At 38.8% G+C, this 21,058-nt stretch overlaps 1 protein-coding gene across 2 annotated transcripts in view; it reads left to right on the forward strand.

The window, feature by feature from the left end:
• LOC134601388 (proto-oncogene Mas-like) overlaps positions 1-3,749 on the forward strand; it is a 31,747-nt gene extending 27,998 nt beyond the window's left edge. For both annotated transcript variants that reach the window (XM_063445863.1, XM_063445864.1), the window contains exon 3: positions 2,324-3,749. In XM_063445863.1, coding sequence (XP_063301933.1) covers positions 2,392-3,360 — 969 coding nt within the window. In that variant the 5' untranslated portion in view covers positions 2,324-2,391 and the 3' untranslated portion in view covers positions 3,361-3,749. The remainder of the gene's footprint in view (positions 1-2,323) is intronic.
• Positions 3,750-21,058: the final 17,309 nt, after the last annotated feature.

The following is a 21,058-nucleotide window of genomic DNA, read 5'->3' on the forward strand; positions in this document are numbered from 1 at the left end:
AGCACAAATCCTCTGTAAAACTCTCCAGAATATCTCCAACCACACACACTTAGAAGCAACACTCTCCAGAATATCTCCAACCACACACACTTAGAAGCAACACTTAGATGAAGCAACCAAGCTAAATATAGTGTGTATATATTTTTCAAGGCACAGATTAGTCAATTTTCATACACTTTTGGTTTGTCCAAATTTGTTCTTTAACACTTAATTTTCTGGAAAAATGATTAGGCAGGGCCAAACATTCCACCATGAACAAGACTAATGTGCACCTCTTGTCCCCTCATTCCTCTAATTCTTCCAATGTTAAGATAGAGTTGAGGAGGATACTGTCATTACAATTCACTCTTTAAATGCCTTTAACCCCTTAACCCCTTAAGGACACATGATGGAAATATTCCGGCATGATTCCATTTTATTCCAGAAGTTGTGTCCTTAAGGGGTTAAGGACCAAACTTCTGGAATAAAAGGGAATCATGACATGTCACACATGTCATGTGTCCTTAAGTGGTTAAGTCTGTTATTTTAGTAAATCTTTAAGAGCACCACATAAAGTATTAGTCACTGGTGATATACATTTAACCCTTTTAGGACTAATAGTGATCTATGCCATCAAAGCTACATATTTTGATACGTGATGTTCCTGATGATAAGTAAACAGAACAACCAATGATGATGTAATCTCTGATTGTTACATCGAGAAATATAATCGGTCCTCAAGGGGTTAAGTACAATATTTTACACTTGAGTATTTATTGATTTGAGAATCTTTATAATTTTTTTTAATATTGTACATAAATAGATTTATTTTCGTATTCCATGAGAATCACAGACTGTTCTCTCTGCTGTAAACTACAAAAGGTTAATGAACCAGACAGAAAATATTTTTCTTGACTCGTCAAACTAGTTTGTCTTAAGAATGCTATTCAATGTTTTCCCAGCTATAGTACAATGCTTTTTAGTCATGAAAAAGCTTACATCATTAATTCCTGTGTAACTTAAGTTCTCGTAAGAAACCCATTACACTTTCAATGAAAATGAAAGAATGAGAAAACGTTTTTGTGGCACAAAAAGTCTCCACTAGAGGGTAGTGAATAGTCACCTATTGCATGTGAACTTGACTGAGGAACATTTTATGCTATAGCCCTCATTTTATAATACATCATTATGGTATTATTGTACTTTTAGAATATTGAAAGTTATAGGTAATAGTAATAATCATAGTACAATTTATAACGAACAGTGTAAAGAAGTGTAAATGAACTGTGAAGTAGCAGCTCTAGGCTATGTGAGGTCATAGGCAAAACTCAAACATGAGTTACACTAACACCCATAATTAACATAGTTGATGAGATCATAATATGTAAAAAAAAAAAAAACAGTTTATTCTGATCACCAATCCAGATATGGCAGCACAATGTTCAAAGTTCCTGTATGTAGGTTCCAGGTGGTAAATGGTTGAATCCTCCTCAAAGGAAACAGCACATAATTACTGAAGATAAAGTCTCTATGTTGAAGTATTTACATACAGAGTCCGGCATCCTGTTATGCTGCAATCTGAAATGTCCATACATCAGTGCTTAGTCTCCTAGATGCAGAATTTCTTAGCTTTCAAAATACAGCAAATTAAATCCCAGCATACAGACGCATTTCACCATGTCCTGGCCCTTTTCAGTGACACAGTGAAATGCGTCTGGATACTGGGATTTAATTTGCTGTCTTTTTAAAGCTGAGAAATTCTGCATCTTGGAGACTAAGCACTGATGTATGGACATTTCAGTTTGACCTTTCCCCATATCCTTATGCTCCTTCTCCATTCCAGTTATTTTGACTCCTAGCCGCCTACTACTGGAATAAACGACTTCCTTACTTTCTATCATTCTTTGCTCTCCTTTCCTTTCCTGAACTCCTCAAAAAACACCTCTTTATAAAAACCCTTTCTTGGCTCCTGACACTTTATATTTCAATTCCGTTCTGAACCATCTCAGTATATCTCATCTGATGATACTAGCTCTATTCTTTGTTCCTCAGCTGTGTAACCATCACACTAAACCCAACCTACGTCCCCCAGCGTCTACTTTACCCATTCAGTTACCAAGGTTCTTATATTCTACTCGTGCTTTAATATGTTTCTGTTATCTTTGTTCTCTCATTATCCTTAATGCTTTATACTATTCTTTGTGTAGTATAACTTTATTTTGATGATTGCATTCCTAATCTATGTAAAATGCTCTGGATAAAAGTTATATATACAAAATGTTAAATTAAAACATAGAAAACCTATTATTTTTTACCCTTTTCTTTTGTTTTCTTATTCCCATAGGAATGTGACAACTGGAATAATAATAATACAAAACACAATTCTTATATAAGCATCGTCACCTGCTCACCATGTCTGACTTTTCCAATGGATCACAAAATGTTTCCACGCACAAACCATCGAATACGAATGGAGATCTTGAGACATATTCTATTGTTGCCTGTTTTGCTGCAATATTGTGTCTGTGTGGGCTAATAGGGAATGCCGTAGTCACCTGGGTTCTTTTAATTCAGATAAAACTAAACAAATACACAGTGTACATTCTTAACCTTGCCATTGCAGATTTTATCTACCTTTTATTTGTCGCTATTGTGATGATTTTAATGGTTGATCAAATGCTAAACTCAAGATCCCCCACAGAACTTACACTGTCGGCCTTGGAAATAGTATATGATTTGGCTTACACAGCCGGGATGTTTTTTTTGACAGCTATAAGTCTTGAGAGATGCCTCTCTGTCCTATTCCCCATATGGTACAAATGTCGCAGACCGAAACATTTGTCATCCATAACTTGCTTGTTAATCTGGCTGCTTAGTATCATCTTGTCGCTTGTTGATAATTTAATCTGTCCTGCGCCATCCTTTATGAGAGGCACACATGAATGCACAGTCATTCAAATATTCACATCTGTTTTGACATTCGCTATCATTCTTCCTTTGATGCTTTTGTCTAGTTTCACTCTAATCTATGTGATTAAGACCACATCCAAAAAATCACGCCCGCCAAAAATCTACATGGCTATCATAGTTACAGTCTTGGTTTTCCTAATTTCAATTATACCCATCAGATTGCTGTGGGTAAACCTTTATTTTAAAGTACTCTCAGCTAATGCGTACTATGTTGGTTTGTTCTTTGCCAGCATATATTGTACCGTGTTCAACAGTAGTGCAAATCCTTTCATTTACTTCTTTGTGGGAAGACAGAAGAAGAAGAAATTTGGGGGTTCTGTTAATGAAGCTCTGAGTAGGGTGTTTAAAGAAGATGATACTGAGCATTCAAATGGTTCCTACGGAACTACAAGCATTTCAAGCGTAGGCTAAGCCTAGGCTAAGATTTTTTTGCCAGTTTTATATTTTTTAAGTGCTTGATTTAATTAGTTTGAATTAGAAATTATTCCATTCTGTTAGAAAAAAAAACCTTAAAGATCATAATAATGTTAATATTTCATGTAGTAAAACCACCGTATACCAACTGTCCTTTGGATAAAAACCGTAATTAAAAAGCAGGCCATCTATACATATGCTCAAAACAGCAGGCACTTATGTCTTATGCAATATGTTTAGAAATATTATACTGCCTCACAAGAATGGAGTGAACAGACTTAGAGGATTACCCTAAGCACAATTACCATGTCAGTGTTTTGAAGTGGTCATGATACAAGAAGTCTGTATGTGCGGCATTCCAGAATTTTCTTTTTTTTTTTGCTGCCAGACATAGCCCTGTCCCCATCTCTGTGCCAGTCTGTGGCTTTCCCTGCCATTGCCTCCATCACTCCTCCCATTCCTGGTTTAGAGAGAGCACGGTTCCACGTCCTACGCATGTGTCACTGAATGATTGGGCTTTTTTCTTTTTTAATGGGTGTTGTACCAGTATGGTTTGCTCTGTCCTGAAAACAGTGTTTTTTTATAACACTGATTTTTGGTTGAAGTAATCCTTAAAAATCTGCATAATCATTTTTTCCTGTAATTGTACTGCAGCCAAAGCATTTTATTATATTATGCCCTGTTATAGTCACTATTTAACCATATGTGCATTATGATGTCATTTCACAGTTTGGGTCTGAGTGTGTAACACATTTGTAGAGACCCAGTATAGGTTATGGCATGTAGGCTTTGAACCTTTTCACATATTTCTGCAAATGGCCTCTGAGGCAAATAAGCTGTCAAACCTGGAATTAATTTGTCACTGCAAAAAAATAAGTCCGATGTGACTTTTCATATGATTAAGTAAACTAACAGAGCACTATCATGTTACATATGCCATGTTTACACCCTAACACTGTTACATTTCTCATTTTTGTTTAAATATTTAACTAACTAAAAACTATAATGATTGCTTTATTATTTGTTAAAATAAGATTACATGTACTATAGCCTCTGTGTGTATTATTTTAAAATGCAGACATATATCAGACTTCCCAATTTTCCTAATATAGGTGGGACCATCCTGATTTTGGGCTTCCCCATCTCAAATTTATCTGGGGACACCAGCGAATGCACTCAGACAGAACAGCAGACCATGCAGATAGCACTTCAGTATCACTCTTGCATGGCCTGACCTGAGTGGGGCTGGTTAAAGGACTGTCTGCGTGAATGTATCCTTTTTCTGGACAGCCCACCAACCCCCTTTCACGCAAATTACTACACTGACATAGCCCTCTAGCTCCACCCAACTCCTGTCCTGCTTTCACGCCTTCCACATTTGGTTTGATCTAAGTAAATACATCTTTTCCAAGTATCTCTTGTCTTACATTTGGTCCATGGGGTGGCCATCTTGACGTATTTTTTGGTCAAAAGCACGTGTTACCAACTGAAGCCTGAGCATAAATGTAAGCAGAAACCAGCTTAGATTACAATCTTCATGGAGAAAGAGTAAGCCATTACATGCACTGCTAAAATTGTATTTATTTATATGCATTGTAAATGATGCACATATTGGCTATAATGTAAAATTGTGTCAAATTAAAGTTTGTCCTTTAAAACTTGGGGCTATATGGACTTCTGCTAAATGTAGCTCTCCTCCCAGGTAAAGGTTTTCTGAATGTCTCATTATTGTTTCTTCAAACATTTGTTCTAAAACTAGAATCTTTACATTTTTACTGTTGTAAATATAAATGAGTTAACCTTTTTTGTTTAATTTTGAAAATTATGTTTATACTGCCCCATAGGTTTAATTGTATAACTTGATGGGTTTCATTTACTGTTATCCAAATCTTAAAAAAAAAAATACAAAAATAACATACTAAGATACATTAGGTTCTCTAAAATTATTACATTTTTATGAAAAGTGGATTTTAGTATTAGACTAAAAGCTTACAAGAAGTAATCTTTTTGTAAAAAAAAAAAAAAAATCATTACCATGCTAATTTTTTTATTATTTTTTTAATGTTGTGGTGGGTATCTTCATAATGTATAAAGTTGATGGGTTTGACTTAGCGGGGCACTCTCAGCACTAGAGCTCATTGTAGCAGTAGAACCAGTTGTTGCTCCACGCCACGCCACTAATTCCAACTCTTATTGCTGCATGACACTTTCCTTGTTATAGAGTTATCCTGTTCTGTATCAAAATATTAGTCTTCCATCATCCCCTGTCCCTTGAGCTTTATCCATCCCATTCACATGTGGGCAAATAACTTTTTATGGCTTTATGAAGGCTTTAGTCATTGAACAGTAAATTGTAGTGATCTGGAAAACAACATTTTGGCCAAAATGGCTAAGAAATCAACAACAGATTGTGCCAATTTAGTTATTGTAATCAAAGCTTTGAAAATATGGATTTTCAAACTGCAATTCAATGTTCCGTGAATAAACGTGTTTCTCTGTTGTATTGTCTATGTATTCTGATCTTTAACACTCTATCAAATGTAACCAATGCTTCAGAATATGTGGCATTGTATAAATAGAAAATAAATAAAAATAATAAAAATAAAAAAATAAAAACAATATGTAAACGCAAATGTGAAATTCTAAAAATGGTGTGAGTGAGGCAAAGACAATAACAAGAACATTTCAAGTATCGTATGGAATTACAATTACAGTCAGTCATGGATAACAAATAAATGTATGTTTTAATTGCACAAAACTTATTACCTAATAAATGGTAAGTGAAATGTCTTTTAAATGGACACTCCCATTTTACAGCAACTTCATTTAGTTTGTTATCACATAATTCCTAGCAAAATTCACAATTTTACAATGAGGGTTTCAAAGATGTCCCAAAAGAACAGCCACCTATACTCTCGACAGGCACCTAGAGCATTTGGCACCCGGGGCGGGTCCTATTTTGGCATCCCCGCAACTTGAAAATGTAAAAAACAACCTCATTTTTTTAATGTATTTAGCACTGAGCAGTGTTTGTGTGTTTGAATGCAAGCCTGCATTTGTGTGTAGTGTGGTATTTGAATGCAGCATTGTAGTTATATATAATGGTGGGGTTTGTATGTAGTGTTGATATTGAAATGCAGGGGTGTATTTGTTTGTAGTGTTGGCGAGATTCTGAGATGTATGCACATATACACATACTCAAACATATATAAACGTTGACACACATGCAGATACATATACACACAGATTCACACATGCAGATACATAGGCACACAGGCACACACATATACACAGACACACGGTGACACACATGCAGACACACAGTGGCGACTCTAGGAACAATATATACTCCCATACTCATATGCATGTATGCTTACAGGGAGTGCAGAATTATTAGGCAAGTTGTATTTTTGAGGATTAATTTTATTATTGAACAACAACCATGTTCTCAATGAACCCAAAAAACTCATTAATATCAAAGCGGAATATTTTTGGAAGTAGTTTTTAGTTTGTTTTTAGTTTTAGCTATTTTAGGGGGATATCTGTGTGTGCAGGTGACTATTACTGTGCATAATTATTAGGCAACTTAACAAAAAACAAATATATACCCATTTCAATTATTTATTTTTACCAGTGAAACCAATATAACATCTCAACATTCACAAATATACATTTCTGACATTCAAAAACAAAACAAAAACAAATCAGTGACCAATATAGCCACCTTTCTTTGCAAGGACACTCAAAAGCCTGCCATCCATAGATTCTGTCAGTGTTTTGATCTGTTCACCATCAACATTGCGTGCAGAAGCAACCACAGCCTCCCAGACACTGTTCAGAGAGGTGTACTGTTTTCCCTCCTTGTAAATCTCACATTTGATGATGGACCACAGGTTCTCAATGGGGTTCAGATCAGGTGAACAAGGAGGCCATGTCATTAGATTTTCTTCTTTTATACCCTTTCTTGCCAGCCACGCTGTGGAGTACTTGGACGCGTGTGATGGAGCATTGTCCTGCATGAAAATCATGTTTTTCTTGAAGGATGCAGACTTCTTCCTGTACCACTGCTTGAAGAAGGTGTCTTCCAGAAACTGGCAGTAGGACTGGGAGTTGAGCTTGACTCCATCCTCAACCCGAAAAGGCCCCACAAGCTCATCTTTGATGATACCAGCCCAAACCAGTACTCCACCTCCACCTTGCTGGCGTCTGAGTCGGACTGGAGCTCTCTGCCCTTTACCAATCCAGCCACGGGCCCATCCATCTGGCCCATCAAGACTCACTCTCATTTCATCAGTCCATAAAACCTTAGAAAAATCAGTCTTGAGATATTTCTTGGCCCAGTCTTGATGTTTCAGCTTGTGTGTCTTGTTCAGTGGTGGTCGTCTTTCAGCCTTTCTTACCTTGGCCATGTCTCTGAGTATTGCACACCTTGTGCTTTTGGGCACTCCAGTGATGTTGCAGCTCTGAAATATGGCCACACTGGTGGCAAGTGGCATCTTGGCAGCTGCACGCTTGACTTTTCTCAGTTCATGGGCAGTTATTTTGCGCCTTGGTTTTTCCACACGCTTCTTGCGACCCTGTTGACTATTTTGAATGAAACGCTTGATTGTTCGATGATCACGCTTCAGAAGCTTTGCAATTTTAAGAGTGCTGCATCCCTCTGCAAGATATCTCACTATTTTTGACTTTTCTGAGCCTGTCAAGTCCTTCTTTTGACCCATTTTGCCAAAGGAAAGGAAGTTGCCTAATAATTATGCACACCTGATATAGGGTGTTGATGTCATTAGACCACACCCCTTCTCATTACAGAGATGCACATCACCTAATATGCTTAATTGGTAGTAGGCTTTCGAGCCTATACAGCTTGGAGTATGACAACATGCATAAAGAGGATGATGTGGTCAAAATACTCATTTGCCTAATAATTCTGCACTCCCTGTATATATGTGACTGTGCATTTATATTTGTGTATATGAGTTCATGTGCATGTATGTATATGTGTTTGTGTGTATGTATATGTATATGTATATGTGTTTAAGTATTTATGTGTATGCATGTACATGTATATATTTGTGTGTGTGTGTATGTATAAAGTGTATATATACATGCATACATGTATGTATATGTGAATAGGTGTATGTGTACATATACATAAATATGGGTCTATGTATGTGTAGGCACATTGGTATATGAGTAGGTACCTGTATTGGTGCTTGTGTGTGGATGTATGTGTAGGTGTGCATGTACATATATTTGAGCATTTGGTTGTATTTATATGTATATTGTATGTACGTGTGTATAGTGTGTATGTTCTTGTGTTTACTTGTACATATGCACTACTTGTGTATATGTATAGGAGTGTGAGTGTGTAATGTGTGCCTGTGTATGCTGAATATAGGCCTTCATGCATATCCTGTAACTCTTGGATGGGAATTCATGTGTTCTTTATATTAATACTCCCTTCTTCTAGAACCATCTTCTGCACTGTTGTTTTTTTTTTCTATCTCTCTCCCCCCTCACTCCCCATGTGATCTTCACTTAAGATATTTATGGCCCTCTGCAAGAATGGTGTCTATGTTCTATCAAACCTGTCTTATCTGCACTCATGTTGCTTTAACCCTTGTATCACAACTCAACTTTGAATTCTATGTGTCGTCTTGCTCAGAAATGTTTTAGACTTGAGAAATGGAGGTTCTCCCAAAAGATTGGCATTAAAAAATTATGTTAGTCCAATAAAAAAGATATTACAAGATACAAATGTTATCTGTTTTTTACATCTACATCACTGGACTAATACGGCTACAATCTCTCTCCTCTCTCTCTCTCTCTCTCTCTCTCTCTCTCTCTCTCTATATATATATATATATATATATATATATATATATACATATATATACACAATCAGAGACATACGCCCAAATAACCACAGACACACATACACACACACACACAATCACAGACCCACACATACTATCACAGACCTACACACACAAGCACCTACATAAACACACATAATCACAACACACACATTTAACCACAGAGATACACACACAATCACACACATAATCACAGACATACAAAAAAACAATCACAGACCCACACACATACAATCACAGACACATAATCACATACACACATAATTAGACAAACACACACAAACATCACATACATACACACATTTAATAATTAAGAGGCTGGAATGGATCATCAGTCCCTGGTGGACAATGGTTGTTGCTGGGATCTCTGTGCTCTTTATGCACAGGTCCCTAATGCGCCCTGTAATGATGTTGATTTTGGGATGACGTTATATTCCGGCTGCCAGCTCACTGCAGGGCAAAGACTGTCAGATGCACACAGTTATACACATGTACTGTCAAATATAGCCACAGGCGCATAGTCACTTGCACACAGTCAAACACACAGTTACAGGCAGATAGTCACACACAAGCAGTTGCAGGCAGACAGTCACACACAGTTACAGACAGACACACAGCCATGGTAACAAGAAGACACTCACACACACACACACACACACAAACACATGGCTACAGGCAGACAGTCATACACACACACCAGTACAGGCAGTCACACACACAAATACAAGCAGACTGTAACACAGTTACAGGAAGCATCACACAGTCACAGGCAGACAGTCACACACAGTCACAGTCAGTCCCACACACACACACACACACACACACACACACACAGTCACAGGCAGACAGCCACACACAAAGGCACAGGCAGACAGTCATACACACATTCACAGGCAGACAGTCACACACACACACAGTCACAGACAGTCACAGACAGACAGTCACACACACAGTCACAGGCAGACAGTTAAGGCAGTCACACACACAGTCACAGGTCGAAAGTCACACACAATTACAGGCAAGAAGTCACACACACAGGAACAGGCACACAGGAACACACACAGTCACAGACAGTCACACACAGTCACATGCAAACAGTCACACACACAGGCACAGGCACACAGTAACACAAAGACAGTCACAGACAATCACAGGCAGACAGTCACAGACAGTCACAGACAGTCACAGGGAAACAGTCACACAGTCACAGGCAGACAGTCACACACACAGTCACAGATGCAGTCACAGACAGACACACACACAGTCACAGACAGCCACAGGCAGACAGTATCACACACACAGTCACATGCCCATAACAGGGTGTGTGTGTATCTGTGTGTCAGTGTGTGTATATCTTAGTGTGTGTGTGTATGTGCCATCTTCACCCAGCAGGTCCTCTTCAGCTTGTGGCGCTTCAGCGCCAGGAGCCGACGTCCCTGCTGAACTCATGTGAAAGGGTTCCTACATGAAATGTAGTTATATGCTGCTTATGCTAATGAGGAAGCAGGCACTATAACCAATTCAAAGAGATGAAATTGTTATAGTGCCTACAGTGTCAATTTAAAGAGTTAAAACTTATGACAAGGCTATTGTGCCAAACGTGCTCACAATGTAGCCACAAAGGAAATGTACCTTTACATCCATGACTTACAGTAAAAAAGACATTCCTGGGTGGCTGGTGTAAAGGAAATAAAAGGACAAGATGTTGGGCCTTTATATAAAGTTATTTTGGGTGTTTTGTATAAGAGATTTCTCTATGTGTATTTAGGTGTTTAGAAAGCGCAAGACAAACTTTTTAAATCAAAAATGTTATTTTTTTCTGTGTTTTCACATGATAAATAATAATAAATAAATTAATTATTAATAAACAAAATAAAATCCCACTTTAGAGGTCTAGATTTAATAGATTTAACAAAAACATTGATTCCGTTCTTCTCTTTGACTTTGTCATGCAACATGAATGTATGATTACTTCTCGGAATACTGCACATTTTCATTTTTTATTTTTTTATTTAATAAATGAAGGCATTTTTAACACTTACAGAATAATGCAACATTTCCACAGCTTACTTAAAGATAAAGGTTATTTTACAGTGAAGTTTATAGATTCTGTTAAGTGCATAACATTTTTGTTTCTTTAAATATATATATATATATATTGCACTGAAAAAATGATAGCATTCATTCTTATCTAACCGAACATAGAACACAAGGTTTTTGAACTGTTGCTCCATGTAAACATTTCATATCAATATCAAGATTCTAATCTTGACAAACTGTTATTTTAACTACAGGAAATACTAGTGTGTTAGCAAAGCAAAATGTAACATTGCTTTATAATTAAATTAGAATTATGAGATGTTTTTGTTGACCGTGCAACAAATTCTTACCAAATACAGCAAGCTAAAAGCGACACCACTAAATTTAAAACTTGTTATTAAACTCCTGTTTTTAAAAAACATCTACTAAAGTGAGAATTGTTATTCAAAGAGAATTTAGTTAATGCAATTTTAAAGCCAAAATTGTCAAACTGCTAAAATTACCCAGGTCAGCTATATTACAAATGCAGATATTTTGGCCATTAATCTGAAATTCACTTTACACAATTCCAGCAATTGTCATTTTAGTGAATAACCCAGACAGCCTATTAACTGTTTCGTGACAAAGGGCTATTTTGTCATGTATCCCAAACCCACACCATGAAGCACTTCTATGCTGCAGCTCACATATTTATAGCGATTGAGCACGTTCCTTAAATAGGTGCACTGCTCTCCATTAAGGTTTCCTTGTCAACCTCCCTACATTTGTGTTCTAAATATGTTTCCCTATCTCTAATCGAGTCTGAGGTTGTACCACACCAGCATTCTTCAGATCAGTATTTTTCAAGAGACCATTTCAATTAGAGAACATTTTTCAAGGTCAAGCTACTTTTTTTTTCAACTTTCATCAGAGTCTTAACATCATTAACATCAATCATAAACGTCTAACAAAATTGACCTACTAGTTTTAATTAACTGACAGATAAGATCCTAGTTTTAATGCTATCACTTAAAAATCTAATGTAAGTACTGCATTCAGCCTATTACATCTCTGGAGTCTATTTGATTTAGGCACACTTTGAGGTAGCTTGAGGGCCATCAGCATGCCACGGCACACTGGTTGAAAATCATTGCCCTGAATTAATGCAAGTACCATTGCCCAAAGTTCCACTATCCTTTAGATGGTGTCAAGTTGGTACCAAGTTTGGGTATCAGCTATGTAATGGGGGATACCATAGTTCCCCTTGGATTCACTGAGTTTCACTTCCCTTGCAGAGTTCACTTTTTTATATCTTTTTTTCCAATGGATATTTTATTCACTAAAATTCAGAGTTTAGTGAATAATCCTGTTAGTGTCGAGCTGGAGACTGACTAGCATGTAGAGCTTGCCTTCTGCTAAGTAAGGAAACATATAAGCAGGACACAAGTGTGGACTTAATGCAATGCCTGTAGGAAGGCAAAATTGCAGAACCTGTGAACAGGTGGAGTAGTCAAAAATGAAATGAGTTTTAGGTGTATAAAATAACAAATGAACAAGAATACTTAACCAGGTCAGGAACACAATATAAGTCAAGTCAAACACCGAATTAATATCACAAGAAACATAGTGGGTAGTAAAACCACAATAAGGCCCAGCAGGACGTTACATTGAACCTTTATTATTATTATTATTATTATTATTATGATATTTATATAGCACCATCAAATTCCGCAGCGCTTTACAATGGGTGGACGAACAGACATGTAGTTGTAACCAGACAAGTTGGACACAGAACAGAGAGGTTGATGGCCCTGCTCAATGAGCTTACATGCTAGAGGGAGTGGGGTAAAATGACACAAAAAGGTAAGGATAGTATTAGGCTAGTGACAGTTGCAGAAGAGGAATCAGTCAGGAGCTATTAACAGTTTAATTGATACGCTTTTATGAAGAAGTGGGTTTTTAACGATTTTTTGAAGGAGTGGAGACTGGGTGAGCATCTAACAGAGGAGGGAAGCGAGTTCCACAGGAATGGTGCAGCCCTCGAGAAATCTTGAAGGCGAGCATCAGATGTGGGAGTACGGACAAAAGATAGACGTAAGTCTTCAGCAGATCGTAAGGGCCTAGACGGGACATACTTGTGTATAAGGGAGGAAAGATAGGTGGGAGCAGCATTATGTAGAGATTTGAAAGCAAGAACCAGAATGTTAAATTGAGCTCTATATTTTATAGGAAGCCAATGTAGGGACTGACAGAAGAGTGAGGCATGGGAGGTACAGGTGGACAGGAAGATGAGCCTCGCTGCCGCATTCATTATGGACTGTAACGGCGCAAGTTGGGAGCACGTAAGACCACTGAGAAGCGGATTACAGTAGTCAAGGCGAGAAAGTACAGTGGAATGGACCAACACCTTAGTCGCATCTGATGTTAAGTAGGGTCGGATGTGCGCAATGTTTTTGAGATGGAAATGACAGGATTTGGCGATAGATTGAACATGAGGCTTGAAGGAGAGGTCGGAGTCAAAGAGAACACTTAGGCAGCGAGCTTGCGTGGTGGAGCTGATGGTAGCACCGTTGACTTGGAGGGAGACAGACACAGGAGTAACAACACTTTAGGGTGGAAAGACCAGGATTTCAGTTTTGGTCAAGTTTAATTTAAGGAAGTGGGCAGCCATCCAGTTAGAAATAGCAGAGAGACAGTCAGAGACACTAGTCAAGAGGGACAGGGAGAGATCAGAAGAGGACAGGTAGATTTGCGTGTCATCTGCATAGAAATGATATTGGAAGCCAAAGGAGCTAATGAGTTTACCAAGGGAGGCAGTATAGATGGAGAACAGTAAGGGATCAAGGACTGAACCTTGGGGGACACCAAGAGAGGAGTTGGGGAGAAGAAGCAGAGCCAGAGAAAGAAACACTGAAAGAGCGCTGGGAGAGGTTGGAGGAGCACCAGGAGAGAGCAATATCTTGTAGACTGATATTCATAGACTGTAATTCAGCTTGGATTGACAACCTCTTGGTGGTGCCAACTTAAACTCTTTCAAATGTATAGATGTTGTTTAGCAAAGTCATCAGCTGTAAAATTGAATTGAATTGAATTGTAAGAAGAGATGATGTAAGTAACAAGACCAGTAATCTGGCAGCAAAAAAGGGAAAGTAACCTTTTTTGTAGCTGGCAATACCCTTGACCTAATCTTCACTTATGCATGTACAGTATCTAATATCTGCAACACTCCATATCCACTCTCTGATCACCACCTCTTATCATTTGCTCTCACATACCCCCTCACCCAAAAACCTCAGCCTAACCCCCCTCAACTCAGGAGGGACCTTAATTCTCTTGATCTCCAACAGTTGTCAGCTGACATTGATTCACAACTGCTGTCCATCCCTTCCCTCTCCTGTCCTTCACAGGCCATCTCCATATATAACTCTACTCTTACATCTGCCTTGAACACTGCAGCGCCACTCCAAACAAGCACCTCGAGGAGGACCCGCCCCCAACCATGGCATACTAAATCAACGCGCTACCTGCAAAGATGCTCCCGTTGTGCTGAACGCTCCTGGAGGAAGTCTCGTACACAATCAGACTTTCTCCATTATAGATTCATATTGTGTTCATACAGTGCAGCCCTTGCCCTTGCCAAACAGTCCTATTTTTCCACTCTCATTAGTTCATGTTCCCGCAACCCCAGGCGTCTCTTTCACACCTTTAATTCTCTTCTTCGCCCTGCTGTGGCCACCCCCAAAACTAACCTTACTGCTGATAACTTCGCATGTTACTTCACTGACAAGATTGAACAGCTAAGGAAAGAATTCTCCCCTCCTTGCCTTTCTGTTTCTCAATCACACATAGATCATGCCTTTCCTACCCTTCAGACATTCTCCCCAGCTACTGACCAAGAGGTGGCTGCTCTTCTTTGCTCCTCTCGCCCCACCACTTGCCCGCTCGATCCTGTCCCATCTCACCTTATTAGATCTCTCTCCACTTGTCTCGTGCCTTCTCTAACACACATCTTCAACTGCTCGCTCTCCTCTGGCATCGTCCCTGCTGACCTTAAACATGCCACTGTAGTACCTATACTAAAAAAACCATCCCTCGACCCATCCACCCCCTCTAACTACCGTCCCATATCCCTGCTCCCTTTTTCCTCAAAGCTTCTGGAAAGACTTGTCTTCACCCGTGTGTCTCATTTCCTCAATTCCAACTCTCTCCTTGACCCTCTTCAATCTGGCTTCCGCCCTCTCCACTCTACAGAGACTGCCCTTATCAAAGTTACTAACGACCTAATCGCAGCTAAATCCAAAGGCCACTACTCCATACTAATTCTTCTTGACCTCTCAGCGGCCTTTGACACCGTTGATCATGCTCTCCTTCTTCAAACTCTTCAATCGCTTGGTCTCTGTGACTCTGTCCTCTCATGGTTTTCCTCTTATCTCTCCCAACGCTCATTCAGTGTCTCCTTTTCTAATGATACCTCCTCCCCTTGCCCTGTCTCAGTTGGAGTTCCCCAAGGCTCCGTCCTTGGTCCCCTTCTATTTTCTCTTTATACTGCCTCTCTTGGCAAACTTATTACCTCTTTTGGATTTCACTACCACCTGTACGCTGATGACACCCAGCTATATCTCTCCTCCCCGGACCTCTCCCCTGCCGTCCTGCAACGTGTCACTGCTTGCCTTTCTTCCATCTCTGACTGGATGTCCTCCCGCTTTCTGAAACTCAATCTCTCAAAAACTGAGCTCCTTGTCTTTCCTCCTCCTAATACTGATCCTCCTCTTTCGCTCTCCCTCCAAGTTTGTGGTACCAACATCAGTCCATCCTTGCAAGCGCGCTGTCTTGGCGTCATACTTGACTCTGGTCTCACCTTTGAGCCTCACATCCAGCATGTTGCCAAATCCTGTAGATTCCATCTTAAAAACATAGCCCGCATCCGCCCCTTTCTTGCACCAGATACTACCAAGGAGCTTGTCCATGCTCTAGTAATTTCCCGCATGGATTATTGTAACCCTCTCCTGATTGGTCTCCCCAATAGCCGTACTGCACCCTTACAGTCCGTAATGAATGCTGCTGCTAGATTGATTTTCCTCTCTAGTCGTTTCTCTCACACCTCACCCCTCTGCCAGTCCTTACATTGGCTTCCTGTATGCTATAGGAGTCAATTCAAGGTACTAACTCACACCTATAAAGCACTGAACAACTCTAGCCCCTCTTATATCTCCTCACAGATCCATAGGTATGTCCCTTCTCGGTCTCTCCGTTCTGCCCGTGACCACCTCCTGTCCGTTGTCCGCACTCGTACGGCCAACTCGCGCTTGCAGGACTTCTCGCGGGCGGCTCCCTTCCTATGGAATAGCCTGCCTACCGCCATCAGACTCTCCCCTAGTCTTGCATCTTTTAAGAAGTGCCTTAAAACCCATCTCTTTAGGAAAGCTTATGGCCTCCAAGACTAACCCTTACCTCACATACCTGTCTCTTGCCCTCTCCAAAAGGGCAGCCCACCTTATTTGATTGTAAATTCCTGTCCTAATGTGTTTTACACCCCACCTCCTATAGAATGTAAGCTCGTTTGAGCAGGGTCCTCTTCAACCTATTGTTCCTGTAAGTTTATTTGTAACTGTCCTATTTATAGTTAAATCCCCCTCTCATAATATTGTAAAGCGCTACGGAATCTGTTGGCGCTATATAAATGGCAATAATAAATAAATAAACACACTTAGGAAGGAATAACTTGCTCATCTCTTCTAATATTTGTTTTTTTAGTGTAGATTCTCTGCATAATGGGCATCAAATAAAGTGGCAGTTTTGTTTCTGACTCTTTAAGAAACCCTTATGTCTGTTACTTTTGGTATTTTCTCTTATTTTAAGCATTCAGAGCAATTTCAATTTAAGATAAAAGGCAGATCGTACTTCCTACCCAGTGATATCTGGCAATCACAACTGCTTAATAAATTTTCACACTTATAATACAGTGGCAAACTGTTTCAACAAACCTCAATTCTTTAACCCTAAGTATTGATATATGCTCTCCATGTCCTGGATTTGAATTGAGTGATGGTTAGACAGTATGTTAGTAATTGATAAGAAGAAAATTAAGTTCTCTATCTCTCTTACTCTTCCTACAGCCCTCCGCTAACAAAAAAAAGAGCAACATATTTATTTGAAATATAAGATACATAAAATGTTACTTGGATGTTTTTGTACGGACATAATGTCCTAAACAGTAAATTACACCAGCAAGCATATTGTACGCGATCTCCTGTAGTGTACTCACTGGCTATGATTTCTCTCTATCCTTTCTTGCTGGTATAATGTAGTTATAATTTTTGGCCTGCTAAAGAAGCCCTAGAGAACGTTGAGCTCAAAGCAAATGCAAAGATTCAGATGAAGACTTGATAGAGAAAGCTCTTTAAGGTAAACCAATGTTGGACAAAGGGTAAAATAAAGGAACTATATAAGTTCAATTTTATTTTGATGTGTGTTATGAAAATTGCCATTACCAGTTTCTCTTATGAGCTTGATTTCTTTTACACTTACAGGATCTGGCACTGCCCCTCTGATGGTAATCTCTGTGTTCCCCAGTTTACCACAACCAGAGATGCAGTGACGAGAGAGCGATATGTAGCTCTTTTACTTTTATAATGCTGCGTATTTTAACAAATCACTCAGTTTCTAACCTTATTCGCTCCACATTCGGAGTTTATGGTGGTCTACCATTCCTCTTAGCCGTGCTTTTTCATGAAACACTTTTAATTGTCTTAAAGTCTGTTTTTTCTAAAGCCTACAACTTTTGTTTATGTGTGGTGTGACTCAGTCACTCTTCTTATATCAAACCACACTAACTGATGATCACTGGATCCTAAACTTTCACCTACAGTAATATCTAATACCAAATCTCTATTTGTTAACACTAAATCTAGCATGGCCTCTTTACGAGTTGGCTTCTCAACGACTTGTTTTAGAGATAATCCCAGTAGGGAGTTTAGAATATGTTTGCTTCTGGCACAAACAGCTATTTTGGTTTTCCAGTATAAATCAGGAATATTAAAGTCACCCATGAGGATAACTTTCCCCTTCATTGTCATTTTAGCTATTTCCTCAACTAGAAGATTATCCAACTATTTTGTTTGTCCTGGGGGCCTATAAATCACACCTTGCCTCATTAACTTTTATTAGGCTAGATTGTATGCTATCCTTCACACACGGGGTCACCCCTCCCCCTTTTTTGCCTTCCCTGTCTTTTCTATATAAAGACTACACTGGTGTTGCTATGTCCCAGTCACCCTATCACCCTTTTATAGCCTCCAAATTACTCTCTCTTACTGTCTCTGTTTTATGCAGTGGATTAAGCACACCACTCACTATGTTATTAATCATGATACAAGCATAGTCCATTCACCATCTCAAAAGCATCTACACACCTTTACCTCTCTCTGATCACTGTCCACTAAACCTGATATCTTTATTTGTGCTTTACTTAGCTTTATGCTCAAATAATCTCTTTAGTTTTCTTGGATTCCCAACCATTCATGAAGCATTTATTCCACTGTCCTCTCTCCTGTACACAATGCAAACCTTCTCCTATCCTAATCCAGCTTCCTTCCTCCATATGTGAACTATATATTTGGTTTAAAACATTGTCACCTGATGTTCACCTGTCTAAATAACCACATAAAGATTCAACACTTCTGAAGAAGTGCTGGGCCACTTGTGTTTTATACAGGGGCGGACTGACCACTCGGGCACATCGGTCATGGACCGAGGGCCCGAGACAGCCAGGGACTCTGCCGCACAGCCATGCTCTAGCTGGAGAGTTCAGAGATCTCTCCAACTGGAATGGCAAAATAAATAAAAAAAGATCCATTGCAGTAGTGAGAGCACTGTTAAAGTGAGATTTCTGTGGGAAAAGCAGGTTTTACAAAAAATCTGCACACCAGTATATTTATATATATGTATAAATATACTGTATATTATTCTTTTTTATTTACATTTCTCTGTTTTGTTCTTTTAGTAAAAGTTACCATTGTAATTTATTTTCTTATCTACTTCAATTAATAGTTTTGCAATTGTAATGGTTTGTGCACTGTACCTCATCATTTACTTTTAAAACCTGCTAAGCTTACCGCTGTTATAATACAAAAAGGGCCCAGAATATCAATGTATTCCATCTCTAAGAACTAATGAGGAGAAGGTGACACCAGAAAAGGCATTGAAAAGTTAAAGAAACACTATAGTGTTAAGAATACAAATCTGTATTTCTAACATTATAGCGCCCCTGGCACTAGTGGTTATAAACCCCCCTCCCCGTTCAGCATAGAAAGTACTAAAACGCCTTTTTCACTTACTTTGTTCATGCACCGAGACTCACTCGGCGCTGCTTAACTCTCCTTCCCCAGAAAGCATCAACATTTTCTGCAGTCCAGTACAATAGCTATGTTAACAAGAGGTAGAATTGAATACATTACAATACACAATAAGATGAATTGATACACAATTACATACATACATACAAACAAACATAAAAACTTAAAATGCAGCATTCTAGCACGTTTATAGAAAAAGTACAGAGCACAATGGTCAGTGAGGTTATAATTCAAAAGAGACAATAGGGAATAGGGAAGATAATATAGCAGGGGATTGCTTCCTATGTGCAAGATTTTAAAGGCAGGATACAACCACCACGTGCCAGTGAGAACTTGTGGTTGATCTCTGCATGAAGATGCTAAAGACACGAGACAGCCATACGTTGTCAGTGAGTCCTCATGACTGGCTTCTGCAGTAGGATGTTAAAGGGAGATAGCATTACAAAATTATCTTATCAACCTTTTCTTTGCAAAGGTTCCAGAGATTGAGAAAAGTAGTGATCTTATGAATAATAAAGAGCTGCTTGTGGTTATGAAACTTGGTTGAGACCTAACACTGTGAAGTAGGTTTACTTTGGAAGAGAAATGGTTCAGTTTTGGGAGCACAGTGCACAATGTTAAATGTGTAAATGGAGATTACTTTTAAATGTGGGCTGTGGTTTTTGAGAGTAATAGATATAAGAGTGGTTTAGAGGGAAGTTGTTGAATTATAGACAAAGTAGGTTAAAAAATGGGAGAAATTGCTCATGGCCAAGATCATTCAACAGCACCGCAAGAATTATTCCACAAATAGGTTTTATTGACGGTTTTCACAAGTAGAGTTAGGAGTGGAATTCATAAGTGGAATTTGAAGTTGTGCAACATGTGCATGTGACCACAGGACAGACTCTCTCATAGAATGTACTTCATTTTAACTACCCTTTTCTACGGCTGTCCTTCCCCTTTATTTGATCTTCCTCTTCCATTTTGATTGCATCTCCTGTCCTTCTACGTCCACAGTCACATTCCTCTCTCCCACCCATTTTATTCTCCTATTTCCAGGATACATTTTCATGGTTCCAGTTTAGTATATATGCAGTGTGACTGTATCAGGAATCCACTAGGGATGTGAATGGGGAAAATATTAGGTTTGGTTCGGCATTCCGAAATTCAGGACTTAGGCATTTCAGAACTTTGTACACTTTGGAACTTCAGTACTTCGGCACTTCGGCAACTTCGGCTGTTGTCATGCAGCCGCTTAGTAGATAACTCCCTAATTCCCATGGTATTAGGGAGCTATCTACCAAAAAGCTGAAAGACCTATATTGGTATTTCAGACAAATTTACTAATTTACAAGTTTACTAATACTATGTAAAAATTACTTAGTATTAGCAAATTTTGTCCCTACTCGCTATACTGCGAGTAGGGGCATGTCTATTAAAAAGGGGCATGTATGTTAAAAAAAT

The sequence above is a fragment of the Pelobates fuscus genome, chromosome 3 (assembly GCF_036172605.1).
Source record: "Pelobates fuscus isolate aPelFus1 chromosome 3, aPelFus1.pri, whole genome shotgun sequence".
Taxonomy (NCBI): domain Eukaryota; kingdom Metazoa; phylum Chordata; class Amphibia; order Anura; family Pelobatidae; genus Pelobates; species Pelobates fuscus.